This window comes from Hordeum vulgare, chromosome 2H (genome assembly GCF_904849725.1).
Source record: "Hordeum vulgare subsp. vulgare chromosome 2H, MorexV3_pseudomolecules_assembly, whole genome shotgun sequence".
NCBI lineage: Eukaryota > Viridiplantae > Streptophyta > Magnoliopsida > Poales > Poaceae > Hordeum > Hordeum vulgare.
The window spans coordinates 500,325,794-500,346,967 of NC_058519.1; the positions used below are offsets into that span (position 1 = coordinate 500,325,794).

A 21,174-nucleotide genomic window follows, 5' to 3' on the forward strand; every position below is an offset into this window, starting at 1 on the left:
TACGTACCCTTGTAGATCGTACAGCAGAAGCGTTAGAGAACGCGGTTGATGTAGTGGAACGTCCTCACGTCCCTCGATCCGCCCCGCGAACAATCCCCCGATCAGTCCCACGATCTAGTACCGAACGGACGGCACCTCCGCGTTCAGCACACGTACAGCTCGACGATGATCTCGGCCTTCTTGATCTAGCAAGAGAGACGGAGAGGTAGAAGAGTTCTCCGGCAGCATGACGGCGCTCCGGAGGTTGGTGATGATCTTGTCTCAACAGGGCTCCGCCCGAGCTCCGCAGAAACGCGATCTAGAGGAAAAACTATGGAGGTATGTGGTCGGGCAGCCGTGAGAAAGTCGTCTCAAATCTGCCCTAAAAGCTCCATATATATAGGAGGAGGGAGGGGGACCTTGCCTTGGGGTCCAAGGGACCCTCAAGGGGTCGGCCGAGCCAAGGGGGGGAGGACTCCCCCCCCAAACCGAGTTGCACTTGGTTTGGTGGGAGGAGTCCCCCTCCCTTCCCACTTCCTCCCTCTTTTTTTTCTTTTCCTTTGATTTCCTTTTCTTGGCGCATAGGCCCACTTGGGGCTGTCCCACCAGCCCACTAAGGGCTGGTGTGTCTCCCCAAAGCCTATGGGCTTCCCCGGGGTGGGTTGCCCCCCCGGTGAACTCCCGGAACCCATTTGTCATTCCCGGTACATTCCCGGTAACTCCGAAAACCTTCCGGTAATCAAATGAGGTCATCCTATATATCAATCTTCGTTTCTGTACCATTCCGGAAACCCTCATGACGTCCGTGATCTCATCCGGGACTCCGAACAACATTCGGTAACCAACCATATAACTCAAATATGCATAAAACAACGTCGAACCTTAAGTGTGCAGACCCTGCGGGTTCGAGAACTATGTAGACATGACCCGAGAGACTCCTCGGTCAATTCCAATAGCGGGACCTGGATGCCCATATTGGATCCTACATATTCTACGAAGATCTTATCGTTTGAACCTCAGTGCCAAGGATTCGTATAATCCCGTATGTCATTCCCTTTGTCCTTCGGTATGTTACTTGCCCGAGATTCGATCGTCAGTATCCGCATACCTATTTCAATCTCGTTTACCGACAAGTCTCTTTACTCGTTCCGTAATACAAGATCCCGCAACTTACACTAAGTCACATTGCTTGCAAGGCTTATGTGTGATGTTGTATTACCGAGTGGGCCCCGAGATACCTCTCCGTCATACGGAGTGACAAATCCCAGTCTTGATCCATACTAACTCAACTAACACCTTCGGAGATACCTGTAGAGCATCTTTATAGCCACCCAGTTACGTTGCGACGTTTGATACACAGAAAGCATTCCTCCGGTGTCAGTGAGTTATATGATCTCATGGTCATAGGAATAAATACTTGACACGCAGAAAACAGTAGCAACAAAATGACACGATCAACATGCTACGTCTATTAGTTTGGGTCTAGTCCATTACGTGATTCTCCCAATGACGTGATCCAGTTATCAAGTAACAACATCTTGTTCATAATCAGAAGACACTGACTATCATCGATCAACTGGCTAGCCAACTAGAGGCATGCTAGGGACGGTGTTTCGTCTATGTATCCACACATGTAAATGAGTCTTCATTCAATACAATTATAGCATGGATAATAAACTATTATCTTGATACAGGAATTATAATAATAATTATATATTTATTATTGCCTCTAGGGCATAATTCCAACACTGACGTCGGCCGCCCACGCATCGTGCAGGAGCGCGAAGGGGAATTGGGCCCACGAACCCTTTGTGCTTAGGAGTTAGACCGGCGGGCCGGCCTCTCTGTTGAGTCTTAGGTGGGGCTGCGTCGTGTCGATATTCCGAGGTCGGGCATGACCTAGAAAAGTGTGTCCGGCCAGAGTGTTATCGAGCGTGACGGGAAATGTGGTGCACCCTTGCACGGATGAAATTTAAGTATTCGAATAGCCGTGTCCACGGTTACAGGACGACTTGGAGTTGTGCCCTGATCGTATACATCTACAATTGTTACTTAACTGGATTTTAGTTGCCCCGGGATTGCTTCCTCACAGGGAGTCGAGGGAGGATCTGTGGGCGTGACCTCATTTTAATATTGCTGCAACAATATGATTATTAATTGTGTTACACCTGTTCTACTCTCGTCTATTGCTGCAAGACCCTGAAGATGCTAGTCTTCGATAGGAGTAGGCCTTCTCTCTCTATTCTTGCATTGCTGCCCTCAGTCCACATATAACCAACCCCCTTCTTTGATAATGATGCATACTTAGCATAGTTCTGATGTAAGTCTTGCGAGTACTTTGGATGAGTACTCACCGTTGCTTTGCTCCCCTTGATCCGTTGCTGCGTCCAGATGATGGAGCCCAGGAGTGGAGTTTCCTGCCGATGTCCGCCATCCCGATGATGTCTTCTTCATGGAGGCCGCTGAAGACCAGGAGTAGTTTAGTAGGTTCCCAGGCAGGAGGCCTCCCCTCGTTCGATCGTGTTTCTTTTGTGCTAGCCTTCTCTAAGGCACCCCATGTTTTATGTCTGTAATCAGATATGTTGCTTCCGCTGACTCGTTTGTTTATCGAGCTTCTGTATTCTAGCCCTCGAGGCCCCTGGCTTGTAATATGAAGCTTGTATTATTTTATTTGTGTCTAGAGTTGTGTTGTGATATCTTCCCGTGAGTCCTTGGGTTTGATCGTACGCATTTGCGTCTATGATTAGCGTACGATTAAAACGAGGACGTCACACATAAGGAAGCGGGATCCTATGCAGGAGGCGGGTGCTTGAAGAGAAAATGTATGGTCTGATGTAAAAAGCTAAAAAAGTTAGAGTGAAAAGTAGAGATACATGTATTAGAGTCTTGATTTTTTTATTCTTTGACGAGGCACACACCTTGCATTGGAGAGAAAAAAAAATCAATATTGATATGTAAGCTATTTTTTATCATGAGGCATCTGTATTCATATATTACTATTGTGTAAGCTCTTAGCTTCCATAATGTAAGATGACGTAGGCCCACCCGGTGGCAAAGCCACGATATGGCTCTGTAGCCGAGAGAAAGCCAAGGAGGAGGGAGGAGCCAAAAGGTTGGATCATGTCTAGTTAAATTTTACGAGAATGCATGCAAGAAAGTGAATCGCGCTTTTCTGATTCACATGATTAACCGCTCTTTCTTTTTTTTGACAATCCACATGATTAACCGCTTTGTTATGCAAGTACCGCCAGGATTGATGCTTTGGCGTACCACCTCGTCGAATTGTCGGCATTCAACCGGTTTCCATTGAGATGCACCTACATCTACGCGCACCAATCAAAACTATGAAACAGTTCGGTGGGTCCGCCGGGCGAACCACCCCACGGCCCCGCTCGCCCCCCTGGGTTTTATTGGGGGTGTACCCGGGGCTTTGTTGTCCGAATCATCAAGCCACAAAAGCCCATCCCCCGCGCTCACCGGCACCAGCACCAGCACCGGCACCTCACCTGCGTCGAAGCCTCGGCCCCGCAGCTCGCTCGCCCGCCGTTTTCTATTCGCGTAGGATGTATGGAACACGTGTGGCCGGCGCGGGGATTCCACATCGCGCTCGTGGTTTCTTTCCCTCGGGCGACCGCGCGCTCCGCTCGGGCGCTCGGCCTCCCTCTGCCTCTGGCTTAGCTACCCTTCGCCCTCCTCCCGCCAGCGCCTATATATAATGCGCTCCCAGTCCCACTACGAGAGAGAAAGGCAGCACAAAAGAAAACAGGGGGGCTGCTACTGGTGTCCGGTCCAACCGTCCAAGATCCAGAGCGAGAAACATATCCCCCTGCCCGGCCAGCCGCTCTGACCCATTTCGTCCCCGGCGAGCGATCTTAACCTTGCTAATCTGCGCCGACGAGGGAGGGGAGCTTCTTTCTACGGTCATGCCGCCGATGGAGCTGCTGGGGAGATCCTTCTTGCAGGCGGCAGGCTCTGCCAGCACCGCGGCGCATCGCGGCGGCCGGGAGCGCGGGCTCTGCTTCGCGAGCCTGGGCGGGAGGCCCTCGAGGAGGACGGTGCGGTCCAAGGCGCCGGTGGGCGCCCTCGCCGAGCGGGTCGTCCTCACCTCGGCGCCGGCCGAGAGGGTGGCCCGGCCGGAGGCGCACCCGCAGAGCGTGGCGGCGAGGGCCGTGGTCACCGTGCGCCGGAAGCGGAAGGTGGAGGTCAAGGAGCAGGTCGCCGAGCAGATGGACGCCTACGCCGACAGGGTCGGCCGGAGCGTCCTGCTCGAGCTCATCAGCACCGAGACGGACCCAAGTAAGCCCCCCCCCCGTCCCCGCCGCGAAGCTTCCTTGCTGCGTTTGAATTCCGTGGCCGTCGGGCTGCATCTTTGAATTCAGCTTTTCCTCCGCTTTCCGTTCGCCGCTTCAGCTCCACTCCAGGGACGAGAATATTCCAGCTGGTGTCTCTTGACCTGCGCGTGCGCGCGTCCACATGGAAGCCGAGCGCACGGCCACCAACCCCGTAGCCTCTGCTTGTCGATTTGATTTTTCTTCTTCTCTTCTCACATGTGGCATGCTTGTCTCGAGTAGTATCAAAATCAGAGCGAATCATTGGAACGGGAGCACGCATTGAGTTTGAGCTGAGCGGATCTTGTTGGCTTTTCTGCTGTTGCCAGGAAAGGGAGACCCCAAGAAGAGCAACAAGTCGGGGCTGGTGGGGTGGTTCGAGAAACGGGACGTCAAGGCGGAACTGGTGGTGTACACGGCGGAGTTCACCGTCGACGCCGCCTTCGGCGAGCCGGGCGCCGTCACCGTGCTCAACCGGCACCAGCGTGAGTTCTTCATCGAGAGCATCCTGGTGGAGGGCTTCCCGTCCGGCCCGGCGCACTTCACCTGCAACTCGTGGGTCCAGCCCAGCCGCATCGACCCTGCCCCGCGGGTCTTCTTCACCAACAAGCCCTACCTGCCGTCCCAGACGCCGCCGGGGCTGAGGGACGTCCGGCGTCGGGAGCTCAAGGAGCTGCGCGGCAGCGGCACCGGCGTGCGGAAGACCACCGACCGGGCCTACGACTACGACGTGTACAACGACCTGGGCAACCCGGACAAGGGCGCCGGGTTCGAGCGCCCCGTCCTCGGCGGCGACAAGCTGCCGTACCCGCGCCGGATGCGGACGGCCCGGCCAAGCACCGTCACAGGCAAGCCGCTCTCCATTCTTCTTTTCCTCTTCTCTTCTCCTTGGGCCGCCTTTGCCTTGGCACCACCGTCGGCATCGACTCGACCGATCCATCCATCCATCCAATAAATTCTGCGATAGCAACAGTGTCCTCCCCGACATGGCGGGAGCGAAACCGTCGGTCCGGCTCCGGCGCGTTGCTTTCGTACCCGAACCACCCGATCGTCACTGACGTTGACTTGGCCGTTGCGTTTGGTTTGGTGCACTGCAGACGAGGGCGCGGAGAGCAGGGTGGAGTACCCGGAGCCCATCTACGTGTCGCGGGACGAGGAGTTCGAGGAGGGCAAGAACGAGATGCTGTCCGAGGGCGCCATCAAGGCGCTGCTCCACAACTTCATGCCGCTGCTGGTGAGCTCCGTGTCGCCGGACAGCCGCGACTTCGCCGGCTTCCACGACGTCGACAACCTCTTCAAGGAGGGCCTCCGCCTCAAGCAGGCCCTGCACGACCAGCTGTTCCAGAAGATCCCATTCGTGCGCAAGATCCAGGAGAACAGCGAGGGCCTCCTCCGCTACGACACCCCCGACATCATCAAGAGTAATAAGCCCACCGAATCACCCACTGGGATATGATAAGATACGCCATGGCTTCTTGTTTCTTTGTTTGTACTGACGCTGTTTTGTTTTCTTGGCTTGGCCTGTTGTTGCAGAGGACAAGTTCGCGTGGCTGCGTGACGACGAGTTCGCGAGGCAGGCGCTGGCTGGCATTAACCCCGTCAACATCGAGCGGCTTCAGGTAAGCCGTCCGTCTCGCGCGAAACAACGGCAACGCTGCAGCTTCCAAAACAGAGCTCAACAACTGTACTACAACGTTGCTGTCTGCGTGCGACTCTGTGCGTATTGCAATGGGCCTGAGGAAAGCGTTTTGCCTTCTTTTCTAGGTGTTCCCGCCGGTGAGCAAGCTCGACCCGGCCGTCTACGGCCCGCCGGAGTCGGCCATCACGGAGGAGCACATCATCGGGAACCTGGACGGCATGTCGGTGCAGCAGGCGCTGGAGGAGAACAAGCTGTACATGCTGGACTACCATGACATCTTCATGCCTTTCCTCGACCGGATCAACTCCCTGGACGGCCGGAAGGCCTATGGGACGCGCACGCTCTTCTTCCTCACGGCCGGGGGCACGCTGAAGCCGATCGCGATCGAGCTGTGCCTGCCGCCCATGACCGACGACTGCAAGCGCGCCAAGCGGGTGTTCACGCCCCCCGCCGACGCCACCAGCATCTGGCTGTGGCAGCTCGCCAAGGCCCATGTCTGCTCCAACGACGCCGGCGTCCACCAGCTCATCAACCACTGGTACGCTTCTCTGAACATTCCGATTCAGGTTATTTTTTCATCGCCGGCGATGGTTGCGGACGAGCTGAGCTGAATGATTGTTTTGGCGGTACAGGCTGAGGACGCACGCGTGCATGGAGCCCTTCATCATCGCGGCGCACCGGCAAATGAGCGCCATGCACCCCATCTTCAAGCTGCTCAAGCCGCACATGCGGTACACGCTCAAGATCAACGCGCTGGCGCGGCAGATCCTCATCAACGGAGACGGCGTCATCGAGTCCGGGTTCACCCCTGGCCGCTACTGCATGGAGATGAGCTCCTTCGCCTACGACAACCTCTGGCGGCTCGACCAGGAAGGCCTCCCCGCCGACCTCATCAGAAGGTACAACAAAGCTTCACTTCAAAATGGCTCTGCTCCTGTCGACCGTTGCAAAAGGAAGGCGCAAATATTCATTTGGTGTTTGGTTTGTCGCAGAGGTATGGCCGTGGAGGACGCGAGCCAGCCGCACGGGCTCCGGCTGCTCATCGAGGACTACCCCTACGCCACCGACGGGCTGCTCCTCTGGTCGGCCATCGCGCGGTGGTGCCAGGCCTACGTGGCGGCCTACTACCCGTCCGACGAGGCCGTGCAGGACGACTACGAGCTGCAGTCGTGGTACACGGAGGCCGTGCAGGTGGGGCACCCGGACAAGTGCGACGCGCCGTGGTGGCCGCGCCTCACCACGGCCGGCGACCTCGCGTCCCTGCTCACCACGCTGGTGTGGCTGTGCTCGGCGCAGCACGCCGCGCTCAACTTCGGCCAGTACCCGCTCGGCGGCTACATCCCCAACCGGCCGCCGCTCATGCGCCGGCTGGTGCCGGCCGAGGGCGACCCGGAGTACGAGCACCTCGTCGCCGACCCGCACCGGTTCTACTTGTCGGCGCTGCCCAGCCTCACGCAGACGACGACCTTCATGACGGTCATCGACACGCTCTCCACGCACTCCGCCGACGAGCAGTACCTCGGGGAGCGGTCCAACGAGGAGTGGACGGCGGACCCGGCGGCGCTGGCTGCTGCGCAAGAGTTCGCGGCGGAAGTGCGCCGCGCCGAGGAGGAGATCGAGCGGCGCAACGCTGACCCCGCCCGGCGCAACCGCTGTGGCGCCGGCGTGCTGCCGTACGAGCTCATGGCGCCGTCGTCCGGGCCGGGCATCACCTGCCGAGGCGTCCCGAACAGCGTCACCATCTAGCCCGCAGAGAGTGAATTGAAGCGGACCGTGGGAATTTTTCAGCCTCGATATACTTTGGGCCGGGAACGTCTCAGGGAAAAGTACGTACATATAAGAGAATCGCCATTGATTTGGGCCCTCGCCACGAAGGCCGAATCGCCATTGATTTGGGCCCAGATAGGAGAAGATTTAATTGCATTTTTTTCTGTTCAAAAGTTGGGACATGCTAATATGGTGGAATGTGTAAATGATCTCGTAAGTTCCTATAGTTAAGAGATTCCGACAGATGCTTGAAACATTTGTAAATCAATGGTAAATAATCCAGAGTACTAGCTCAAAGCATGCTTGAGAACATCATAATAATGGAAACTATTCCCTCTGTCTCAAGATGTAAGTGTCGAAAAACATCTTACATTTATGCTTCTTGACACTATCAAACATCTTACATTTTAAAACAGGGAGTAATTCAGAGCACTAGCTTAAAATAATTCAATGTCAATTATGTAATGGCTTACTTGGTTGGCCTACAACGAAAAAGATCATAATGGAAACTAATTCAACAAGACATAATGTTATTTTTAACAATATGTACAATATCAAATAGTATATCCACACTGGCCAGCTGCATTGGTCCAACTCATAGTTCAAAATTTTGGACAAGCACACCAAATGTTCAAAAGCAAAACTTTGTAGAGTGTCAATAAAAACCGAAATGGTTTAGCTAAGTATCTCAAAATAAAGCACCAATCCAAATTCATACACAAGCCATCCAAATATGAAGAAAGGGTATATAATAAGTCTGTTGGGGCAACAAGAAAAAACATGCACAAAAAGGGAAAAATAAAATGATGCAAGACGCCTAGAGGGTGAGGTGTCAACTACTAGGGGGAGGCGAGAGTTGATGACCGACCAGCTCCAAACTATAGAGCATGCCACCCAGCCAATCCATGTCCCGCCAACTACACACCAAACGTCAATGCTACATAAAAACCAACATTTTAAACACAAAGTCAGTAACTCATTGCCAAAAACCTTTTGTATAGCCATATTGTTGTGAGTTGTCCATAAGGTCTAGGTGAAAAGGACGTCTCCGCCTCCTGGTACGGTGGGCCTTCCCGTCAAGAAAGTCGCCTAGGTCCGAGCCTTACCCCTCAGACCCAAACACTCATGAACACAACTCCACAAATACGGGCAACGGGACACACGAAGATATGTGCCCATGATTTGGGCACTATGCAAAGGTGACAAAGGGCAACACAAGGCCCCATGTCGGTTTGCTACTTCTATGACCCACCGGGGGGGGGGGGGGAGGTGGCCGCGGAGCATTTGTTGAATGAAGATCGGACGCCGGTGCTTATTGTTGTTTTATCTTTTGGATGTGTCCTCGCGGCACCAAGCACACACCCAATAAATGAATTTTGCTAGAAAACAAAATGCTACCATGTAACAATTAGCTATACAACTAGTGTGTTTTGGATGTGTCCCCCACATCCGGAAACTATGAAATTGATGGAACAGAAACCTAAATTTTCTTTTGTGTTTATGCTTCTCTCAAGGTGTATTTGGATTTATTTTTCAAACAAGGACAAAAGTGCTGCCACATTTCATTGATTAAAGATGAAGCGTAACGATTAACATACAAACATCGGAGACAAGGAAAAATGTCTACTCTCGGGGCATTAAGTATCTCAAATGCTTAGCACCAGGCGGTCAACAAGTATGGGCCGCCTTTTTAATCATGGACTCAAGATCATGGAGCCTTCTACACCTCTTTGTTTGGTTTAAAGTGTCTGAAATGATAGTTTTTGGGTGTGAGTGCCATTTTACATCATATGTTGGAGATGCTTTAAGACAAGTTTCGTTTCTAGAGGTTATTATCCATGTTAGATGTGTTACAAACAAATACGATAAATGTTAGGACTACGAAATTATTTTGATTGATTGTGTAATATTTAACCTTTTGAACAAAATATGATTTGACAGTGGAGCGTACGCCTTTTGCAGCACAACATTTTGTGGGTGAAGACAACATAATTGATACCACATATTAACCTAGCTTGGTGATCCTTCGACGAGGGGCCCGAGCCACTCCTAATCCTCTCAAGCCTTGGCTCCCATGCCCGTCGGTGGCCCTCGTGAGTGTGCATCTAATCCTCAATGTGGATTTTGATAATTCAAGATAACATATCTCAAAAAGTAATTGTATTTAGAGTATATTTCAGGAAAAATTCTTTCTAGGAACAACATGAGAATGGAAAGTGACCATAAAAATGCTTAAAGACAAGTGTTGCACAAGTTGTTTGATTTTTCATTTTGACTTTAGTGATTAAAGACCTAATTGAGTTCATGAGCATGTCGATACTATGAAAAGGGTATGAGGATGTGACAATGAGCTCTTTGCTCTTTGTGTTTAAAGATCAAATTATAATACTTCTGAAAGTCCTATTTGTCACTATTGAAAGGATCGAGTTGATGACTAGAGGGGGGAGGGTAGGCGTTTTGAAACTAAACACATACTTTTCAAGAACAAATCTTAAATATGTAGGCTCAACTAAGTGCACTGACGATCCTTCTCCAACATATCTATATTTTAATATTATTTCATGCTATTATATTATCAATCTTGGATACTTTATATGCAATAATATGCTATTTCATATCATTTTTGGGAACTAACCTATTAACCCAATGCCCAGTGCTAGTTCCTGTTTTTGGACTTTGAGAAAATTAATACCAAATGGAGTTCAAACACGATGAAACTTCACGGTGATTTTTTATGGACCAAAAGAGAGAAATGAAGATTAACGAGGAGGCTAGAAGACACACTAGGTGGCCACGAGCCTGGAAGGCACGCCCCCGAGCTCGTGGGCCCCTCGTGTGACCTCCTGACCTAATTCTACTTCTATAAACCATCAAATATTCCAGAAACTCTAGAGAGCCACCAGAAACACTGTTTTCACAGTCGTAAGTCTATGTTCCACCGCGATCCCATGTGAAGACCTTTTTTGGTACCTTTCCAAAGGGGGAATCAATCACACATGGCCTTCTATATCATCCTAGCCACCTCGAAGACGATGTGCTAGAAGTTCACACCACACCAACAGGTTCATAGCTAGTAGCTAGGTGGCTCGTTCTTTCTCTTTGATCTTCAATACCATGTTCTCCGTGATTTCCACGGTGATCTATCCAATGTAAACTTCTTTTGCACTGTGTTTGTTGGGATCTGAGGAATTATTAGTTTATGATCAGATCATTCACTCAGAGTCTTCTATGAATACTATTATGCATGATTATTATTGTTGGAAATATGCCCTAGAAGCAATAATAAAATAGTTATTATTATATTTCTTGTTTCACGGTAATCGTTTATTATCCATGCTATAATTGTATTGAATGGAAACATAAATGCATGTGTGGATATATAGACAAAACAATGTCCCTAGTGAGTCTCTAGTTGACTAGCATGTTGGTCAAGGGGTTGAGGTTTCCTAGCCATAGACAAGTGTTGTCACTTGATGACAGGTTCACATCATTAGGAGAATGATGTGATGGACAAGACCCAAACTATAAACGTAGCATATGACTGTGTCATTTTGTTGCTATTGTTTTCTGCATGTCAAGTATTCATTCCTATGACCATGAGATCATGTAACTCACTGACACCGGAGGAATGCCTTGTGTGTATCAAACGTCACAACGTTACTGGATGACTATAAAGGTACTCTACAGGCATCTCCGAAGGTGTCCGTTGAGTTAGCATCGATCAAGACTGGGATTTGTCACCCCGTGTGACGGAGAGGTATCTCGGGGCCCACTCGGTAATACAACATCACAAACAAGCCTTGCAAGCAATGTGACTAAAGAGTTAGTCACGAGATCTTGTATTACGGAACGAGTAAAGAGACTTGCCGGTAACGAGATTGAAATAGGTATGGAGATACCGACGATCGAATCTCGGGCATAGAGGTTCAACCGATAAGATCTCGGGCATAGAGGTTCAACCGGTAAGGACAAAGGAAATGATATATGGTATTGTGTGAATCCTTGACATAGAGGTTCAACCGATAAGATCTTCGTAGAATATGTAGGATCCAATATGGACGTCCACATCCTGCTATTGGATATTGGCCAGAGAGTGTCCCGATCATGTCTACATAGTTCTCGAACCCGCAGGGTTTGCACACTTAAGGTTCGGTGACATTTTCGGTATAGTTGAATTATTGATGTTGCTAACGGAATGTTGTTCGGAGTCCCGGATGAGATCCCGGATGTCACAAGTGTCTCCGGAATGGTCCGGAAATGAAGATTGATATATAGGATTGTTGCATTTGGCTTCCAGAAAGATTTCGGGCATTACCGGTAAAGTACGGGAGTGACGAATGGGTTCTGGGGTTTTACCAGGAGGGGCCACTCACTCGGGAGAGAACCTAATAGGCCCATGGGTGGCGCACCAGCCCTTAGTGGGCTAGTGAGGCAAACCCAATAGGGCTATTTCGGCTAGAGCAACAATAAAGGAAAAAAAAGAGGAGGTGGGCAAGAAGGAAAGGACTCCTCCTCCTAACCGAATTGGAGGAGGAAACCTTCCTCCTTGGCTCGGCCGACCCCTCCTACTTGGAGTAGGAGGCAAGGCAGCCACCCGTTGGTTCATCCTATATATAGTGGAGGTTTGAGAGGGTCTTTGCACCTCAAGCCTTTATGCAAACCTCTCTCCCTCCACTACTTCGTGACATATCGTAGCTAGATCGGTACGGCACGACGAAGCCCTACCGAAGTAGCTCCACCACCATCACCGCCACGCCGTCGTGCTGCCGGAGAATTTAGCTATCTCTTCATCTCTCTTGGTGGATCAAGAAGGCGGAGATCGTCATCGAGCTGTACGTGTGCTGAACGCGGAGGTGCCGTCTGTTCGGTGCTAGATCGGGACGGATCGTGGGACGGCGGCGATTTGGATCGCGAAGACATTCACTACATCAACCATGTTTCTTAACACTTCCCGCTTAGCGATCTACAAGGGTATGTAGATCCGATCTCCCTCTCGTAGATGATCATCACCATGATAGGTCTTCGTGTGTGTAGCAAATTTTTTGTTTCCCATGCAACGTTCTCCAACAATTATAGCTTCGTATTTCTCCCGGATTTATATGTTTGGTTTGGACAACCAAACTGATTTATCTTCAGTGAGAGTGGTGCGTTTTAGTGGGTTCAGTCTTGCGGTGCTCTATATCGCAATGATAGAAGGGGACAAGACACATATTTCTATTGTTTCCAATAAGGGTAAAATGATGGGGTATATTCATAGGGTTATTGTCTCTTCTAACTCAATACGATAACATATAGAGTTTAGAGAACAATAAATATGTCGTATATACTTTCCTAAAAAACTAGTGGGGAAAACAGAAAGTATGACATATCGTGTTGTGTTGATATTACCTCATTAAAAAACCTTTATGAGAACCTATATAGTAAACTCATGGATTAAAAAAAGTATAATGTAATGCATTGAACAGAAATAGTTCAGGAAGATACTCCCCCTGATTCTTGCAAATTTTGAAGCCGTCACATACCAATTCCATGAAAATATTTCTGGAATGTAGATGTTGGTAGAGACTTCGTGAACAAATCAGTCACATGATTTGATTTGCTATATATGTGATCTCTACTACACAACTTTATTCTAGTAGACTATGTTGGGCCTCCGAGTGCAGAGTTTTGTAGTAGAGTAGCATTTTCCCCTCAAGTGGATGACCTAAGGTTTATCAATTTGTGGGAGGTGTAGGATGAAGATAGTCTCTTTCAAACAACCGTGCAATCAAATACAAAAAATCTATTGTGTCCCCAAGTGTGACATCCCTAGCTTTTGCTAGAGTAATGTATGTAATTAAACTACACTCATCCCACGCTAATGTTGCCACATCATCGTGATTTCTATTGTTGATCTCGCGTTAGTTCAAAACGGTTCAAATTTAAATTTAAAATAAAGTCAAGCGATAAAAGTTTTCAAATATAAAAATAAAAATGTTCGATGTTTGTCAAATACTCCCTCCGTCCTAAAATTTTTGTCTTACTTTGTCTAGAAATGAGTGTATCTAAATACAAAAATATGACTATATACATTCATATCTAAATAAATTTAAGACAAGAATGTTGGGACGGAGGGACTAATACTTAGGAAACTATCCTTTAAGAATTATTAAACTTAATGGGATTTATTACACTGAAATAAAATATATCTAAAACTATAAATAAAATAAAATAGAAAATAAATAAATAAATAAACAAAAAAAGGCTCTGGCCCAACTGAGCCAACCGGCCCAGCTCGCCACCCACTAGGCCATCTAACCCGGGGGGTATTTAATCCCCCCAAAACCTAGCCACCCCGCAGCCCCTCCTCGCTCCCTCCCACCTGCGTAGCGAGCCACCCATCGAGCCCACCAACCCCTGAGCGAACCCCTCTCCCCTCGCTCGCTCATTCCGCCTCGTTCTCCCATCGTCAGCCCCCATCCTCTCGCCCCTCTCGTGCCCCAACACTCCCACGAGAGGAACCGGCCCCTCGTCCCCCTCTCGCCCGTCGCGCGCCGCCCCGGGGAAGCACCACAGCCGTCCCACCGCGCCTCCCGCCAGCGCCCCGCCGCGCCAGGACCACCCTGCGTCGAGCCCGATGCCCCGTCGTCGCCCTCCACCGCCGGACCGACCACCTCCGCCATCGGCTCCCCTCCTCCCCGCCTCGAGCCTCCCTCGAGCCCGCTTTGCACCTCTGCAGGCTCAACGTGAGCCCTCACTTCCTCCACTCCCTCACTTGTCGCCGCCCCTAACTTGCTCGAGCTCGCCGCCCCGTAGCTCGTCCCCGGCGCCGTTCCGGCGACCAAACGGCCCCGTGCTGCTGCCCTTCTGCTTCGTCGAACCGAGTAGGCCACGCCTAGCCCCTTAGCACCCTCGCTCGCGCGCTACAACATCGTCCCCGACGTCGCCCGACATTGTCACCGACAACCATTCCGGCCACCCCCGTCGTCACAACCACCACCATCGGACGCGGCGCGGAGAGTCCGTTCCACAAGACCTAGTTGCGCTCAAAACTGTGCCCCGTAGCGTGTTTCCGAACTCACCGGAGTTCGGCCACCGTATCTGGGCTCACCGACGCACTCCGATGGCCGCGCTTACTCGGTGCCGACGTGGCGCCACGGGCCCGCACCGCTCAACCACTGACCCTGGATCCCACTGGGCCCTGTTGACCTAGTCAACGCTGACGGGTTGGCCTGTGTCTATGACATGTGGGCCCCGCATGGTTTAAATAATTTTAAAAATAAATAGAAAATATGTTAATGAATTAATTAGCTAATTAAAACTTTAATCAGTCACTGGCTAATGGGGCCCACCCCCTAATTAATATGTAATTAGTTTAGTTAAATCCTAATTAGCCACTGTCTTAGTGACCAGTGGGGCCCTCTGGTCAAGTTTGACCTGGTGAGCCGTCCTTTTGACTGCTGACATCACCATTACATCATGCTGACGTCACCCTACATTGTTCTGGATAATGTTGATTTAAATAAATAAGCTAAATTCTAGAAAATGTTTAAAACATTAGAAAATCATATCTTTTAAACTGTATATCAGATCGAAAACTTTATATATGAAAGTTGAGCAGTAGAACGAGACGAACCCGGATACGCTATTCGTTCGTCTATCTCGCGCCCTTAGCATAGAAAACGTGAAACTTTTCCACCATTTTCATGTGATCGGTAGTAGCCAGAGACCCGTGAAATATCATTTGATATTTTCCCGATCCGTCTATGACGGATAGCTCCGCGTTAGCTCATACCTAGACCTGCATATTGCCATGTCATGCTTAGTGTTGCACCGTTGCTATTATTTATTGTTTCTTCCCCCTCTTCTTACCGGTAGACCCCGAGACTAACGCTGCTGCCGGGTACGACTACCCTCCTGGCGACCAACTCTTTGCCGTAGAGCAACAAGGCAAGCAAGCCCCCCTTGATCATTCCTATATCGCCCATTTCTTCCTTCCTCATGCTTGCATTAGAATTTTGCTACTGTTGTAGTTAGGTACTATATCTGATGCATAGACTGTTTTTGATGAACTGCTACTTTCAGTATTGCACCTTAAAACTGTTTAATATAGGTGGAGCAGTCATCCTATCTGACCCTTAGTCCAGTTGCCCCACTTTATCATCAAGTCTCAATCCCTGATTGACGAGCCAATACCCGACACAGCACTTACACCCCCCTTAGTTGTGCGACGCTGTAAAGCTACTATCGGGTACCAAGGGTGACACCTCGCCAAGTACTCATGATGCTATCTCAGTAGTGTAGCTAGTCGGTCGTGGTTATCGAGGGTGATTCCTCCTTCACCACTCCTGACGATGACTCTGTCATGCAACCCCCTCAAGTTTGAGACCCTCGAGGGTGATTCCTCTAAGTCCACCTTGATGGTTACATCGTTCGGGATCCAACGAGGGTGATACCTCGGATCCCCCTGATGTTACAACCACACAATTACTCGACCGTATTACTGGGAACTTTGATGAATATATGTTAGGCGGGTGGATTCCCGCGTGGATGTGTCGATGAGCTAATTAAGATGTTAATGGATTTGGCTATTTGATCTGGGTTGGTCGGAAGGCCTTATGACACACTAACCGTCTACGTGGGAAGAATTATGGGTACTCTGCGTCGTAGTATCAGCCGAGCCTCTTCAGACGTCAGCAATGGAGCGGCGCGCGCCCGAGTGGTCCCGATATGCATCGCACTTGTAATAAGGGGTGCTAGGACTGACATCGGCCGCCCTTGCATCGCGCATGAGTGCAAAGCGTGATGGGCTCATGACTCCTGCGTGCTTCGGATTTCGACCGGCGGGCTGGCCTCTCTGTTGAGTCTAGGTGGGGCTGCGGCATGTCGATATTCCGAGGCCGGACATGACCCAGAAAAGTGTGTCCGACCAGAGTGTTATCGAGCGTTATGGGGAATATGCTGTGCGCCCTTGTAGGGAAGAACTTATCTATTCGAATAGCCGTGTCCACGGTTACAGGATGACTTGGAGTTGTGCCGTGATCTTATACAACTACAACTGTTACTTAACTGGAATGTTGCTCCGGGATTGCTTCCTCACATGGAGTCAAGGGAGAATCTCTGGGCGTGACCTAATATTAATATTGCTACAACAATATGACTATTATTTGTGTTACCTATTCTACTCTCGTCTACTGCTGTAAGACCCCCTGAAGATGCTAGTCTTTCATAGGACTAGGCCTTCTCTCTCTATTCTCGAATTGTTGCAGTCAATCCACATATAAACCCCTTTCTTTGATACTAATGCATACTTAGCATAGTTCTGATGTTAGTCTTGCAAGTACTTTGGATGAGTACTCACGATTGCTTTGCTCCCCCTTTGTCCCCTTGATCCGTTGATGGACCAGATGATGGAGCCAAGGAGATGGAGTATCCCGCCGCCGACGACTGCTACCCCGACGGTGCCTACTGCTACGTGGAGGCCGCTGAAGACCATGAGTAGTTTAGGAGGTTCCCACGCACGAGGCCTCGCCTCGTTTGATCGTTGTATCTTTTGTGCTAGCCTTCTATAAGGCACCTCATGTTTAATGTTTGTACTCAGATATTTGTTGCTTCCGCTGACTCATGTGTTTATCGAGCTTCTGTATTCTAGCCCTCTAGGCCCCTTGCTTGTAATATGAAGCTTGTATGTTTTATTTGTGTATAGAGTTGTGTTGTGATATCTTCCCGTGAGTCCTTGAATTTGGTCATACGCATTTGCATGTATGATTAGCGTACGATCAAATCGAGGGCGTCATAATTTGGTATCAGAGCTGACTGCACGTAGGTAGCCCCCTTTCCAACTCCTTGGCCGAAGTTGAGTCTAGTACTAGAAAAACTTACTAACTTTGATGTTGTGGCTTACGGGCCCACATCTCAATCGGGTGGTATTAGTATCTTTTACTCCTTTTCTATACTCTGGGTACTACTCTCTCTTCTCTTTTGGGTTAAAGATTTTGCTAACTCTAACTCTAGATTCTCGTAAATACTTCCTCCTGGAGAACCCCACAATTCCAGACGATGGCTTGATTCCTCAGAAGACTCCGAAGATACCCTCCGATGTTCTTTCGGGAGCTGGTGCTCATCGCTTCTGCGATTTCCCTTCCTCCGTCAACCCTTATGAATGACTGCATACAAATATCGTTCATACTTTCTTTTCCAATTGCTCTTATTTTACGAGATGCAACGAATTATCTTATCGGGGTTTCGTCCATCATCAGTTGTCATGGGTTTCGAAAGTTCTTCGAATTACTATTCAATCTTTCGGAATCCCCAGTAGCCTATTTCTCTTGACCTTTCTCACCTTCTTGCATTATGGTTAAATCCATATGTCTAGCAGCATTCATTAAAATCCTTTGTGATTTTCCTGTGATCTTGTTGATTCAACCTCTGTGTGAATGAACACAATCATCTGTTGATACTCACAAATTATCTTTCTGGCTCAGACGTCCTTCCAGACAGAGCTAGTTCTCGACAAATCAACTTTGGTTGGTTGTCCATCTAAGTCCATTCAACTTACTTGTATTTGATCGGAGCATGTCATTATGATACACCAACCTGGAAATCCTAATTCCTTTGGTAATTAAGTATCGATATTTTCCAGATGTTCTATAACCCGATGGATTTCATCCTATCTCCATATGATTGAGTACCGATACTCACATCAGGTCCTTTGTGGACCGTCAAACCCATTGTTGGGTTATTATCCGACGACATCCTTTACATTCAAAAATTCTTGTGATATTGTTCCCCTGATACATAATGTCATTGGTAAATTGTGTCTTCTCCTTCTGATAAGTTGTATCCCCTTGTCAGCCATGCTCTTTTAGAATGTGTTAATTACTCTTGAAGTTTGTGATATATGTTCCTAAGATGCCCCGACGGGTTGAACCTATGCCTTCCTAAATCAATATGACCCGAAGAGTTTTCACGAGTCTTGCTCTTCTGGTGTTTTGCCACATAATCTTTCCAAGCTACAACCTCATCAAAGGCAAGGAGTAAATGGCAGGTGATGCATTGATGAAGTGGGAGTTGATGACCCACAAGTATAGGGGATCTATCGTAGTTCTTTCGATAAGTAAGAGTGTCAAACCCAACGAGGAGCAGAAGGATCTGACAAGTGGTTTTCAGCAAGGTAATATCTGCAAGCACTGAAATTATCGGTAACAAGTAGTTGCGTGGTGAGATGATTCGTAGCAAGTAGCAAGTAACAAAAGTAACAACGGTGCAGCAAAGTGGCCCAATCCCTTTTGTAGCAAGGGACAAGCCTGGACAAAGTCTTATAGGAGGTAAAACGCTCCCGAGGACAGATTTGCGTTCGTTACTTTGATAGTTTGATATGTGGGTGGACCGGTGCTTGGGTACTGCCCTTACTTGGACAAGCATCCCACTTATGATTAACCCCTCTCGCAAGCAACCGAAACTATGAAAGAAGAATTAATACAAAGTCTAACCATAGCATTAAACTAGTGGATCCAAATCAGCCCCTTACAAAGCAACGCATAAACTAGGTTTTAAGCTTCTGTCACTCTAGCAACCCATCATCTACTTACTACTTCCCAATGCCTTCCTCTAGGCCCAAATAATGGTGAAGTGTTATGTAGTCGACGTTCACATAACACCACTAGAGGAAAAACAACACACAACACATCAAAATATCGAACGAATACCAAATTCCCATGACTACTTATAGCATAACTTATCCCATGTCCCCAGGAACAAAAGTAACTACTCACAAAGCATAATCATATTCATGACCAGAGAGGTAATGAGTAGCATCAAGGATCTGAACATAAACTCTTCCACCAAGTAATCCAACTAGCATCAACTACAAAGAGTAATTAACACTACTAGCAACCTTACAAGTACCAATCGGAGTCGCGACACGGAGATTGGTTACAAGAGATGAACTAGGGTTTGGAGATGAGATGGTGCTGATGAAGATGTTGATGGTGATGAGTCCCCTCCGAGAGGGAAGTTTTCCCGGCAGGATTGTCCTGCCGGAGCTCTAGATTGGTTTTGCTCAAGTTCCGCCTCGTGGCAGCGGCGAATCCTCCGAAAAGCTTCCTCTTGATTTTTTCCAGACCGAAACCCTTCTTGTAGCAAAAGGGGGTAGCCAGAGGGCCAGCTGGCGGCATTCTACCTCTTCATGTAAACCTTGCAAAATAAGAGAGAAAAGGCATAAGTATTCTACCGTGAAGTGTAATAACATCGCAAGAAGCGATAAATATCAACATGAAATCATGATGTAAAATGGACGTATAACTCCCCCAAGCTTAGACCTCGCTTGTCCTCAATCAAAAGCCTAGATCAATAAAATGCCCACATGTTTAGGGAGAGAGGTGTCGGCAAAACAAGATACGAACATGCACGCATCATGATCATGATCAGAACATCAATACCATCATATCAACTCTTATGCTAAAGTGACAATTTCTTCACAAAGTAAAGCATGGATCAAGAACCTTGCCGAGAATTAACAACCGATATCCTTTAGACATTGAAGCAATTGCCATTTATCACAACATCGGAAAGAGTCAAATAAGAGCTTGTAAAGCAAATCCACATACTCAATCATCTTTTCATTCTCTACCATTGCTACAACTCACGTGGTACTCATGAGATCAAAGTTTCAGTCGGACACAGAGAAAGATAGGGGCTTATAGGTTTGCCTCCCAACCACTTACCTCAAGGGTAATGTCAACAATAATAATTCATGAACACTTACTTCCAAGTTGAAATATGAATAGAGATCTTTCCCTAGCATATGACATTAGCCAAGATAAAGGCGAAATAAGGAATTGGTGAAGATCACCATGACTCTTTCAGGGGCAAAAAGTAAAGGTACAAGATAGGCCCTTCGCAGAGGGAAGCAGAGGTTGTCATATGCTTTTGAGGTTTGGATGTGTGTCCTCTTAGTGCGAAGGAACATCACTATATATTGCCTCCTGTGATAAAGAACTTTATTATGCAGTCTGTCGCTTTTATGTCTTCCTCATCACAGGTTCGTACAAAGCTTATTTTCCACACACTAATAGATCATACAAATTAGAGAGCAATTTTTATTGCTTGCACCGATGACAACTTACTTGAGGGATCTTATTCAATCCATAGGTATGTATGGTGGACTCTCATGGCAAAACTGGGTTGAAGGTTTGTGGATGCATAAGTAGTATCTCTACTTGGTGCGGGAGTTTTGGCTAATATGAGGTGGAAGCAATCGTCACATGCTAAGGGATCTCTAGTCATATAACATTGTTCGGAACCAAGCAAACACAATTCCTTATGTTGTCTTCCTTGTCCAACATCTACTTCTAAACATGTAATAGTTTAGTGAGTGTTCACAATAATAGATGGTGTCAAAGATGATATATTTATATGTGAACCTCTCCTTCTTTATCACTTCCTATTAATTGCAGCAATGACCAAGGTCTAAGTTTGTCT

General features: G+C 48.4%; 1 protein-coding gene across 1 annotated transcript; it reads left to right on the forward strand.

The window, feature by feature from the left end:
• Positions 1–3,474: 3,474 nt before the first annotated feature.
• On the forward strand, positions 3,475–8,010 carry LOC123426843 (putative lipoxygenase 5). Its single transcript, XM_045110740.1, has 7 exons — positions 3,475–4,275; positions 4,637–5,155; positions 5,405–5,728; positions 5,841–5,926; positions 6,072–6,484; positions 6,579–6,845; positions 6,939–8,010. Exons 1-7 carry the CDS (start codon positions 3,903–3,905, stop codon positions 7,690–7,692), a joined length of 2,736 nt encoding a protein of 911 aa, XP_044966675.1. The 5' UTR covers positions 3,475–3,902; the 3' UTR covers positions 7,693–8,010.
• Positions 8,011–21,174: the final 13,164 nt, after the last annotated feature.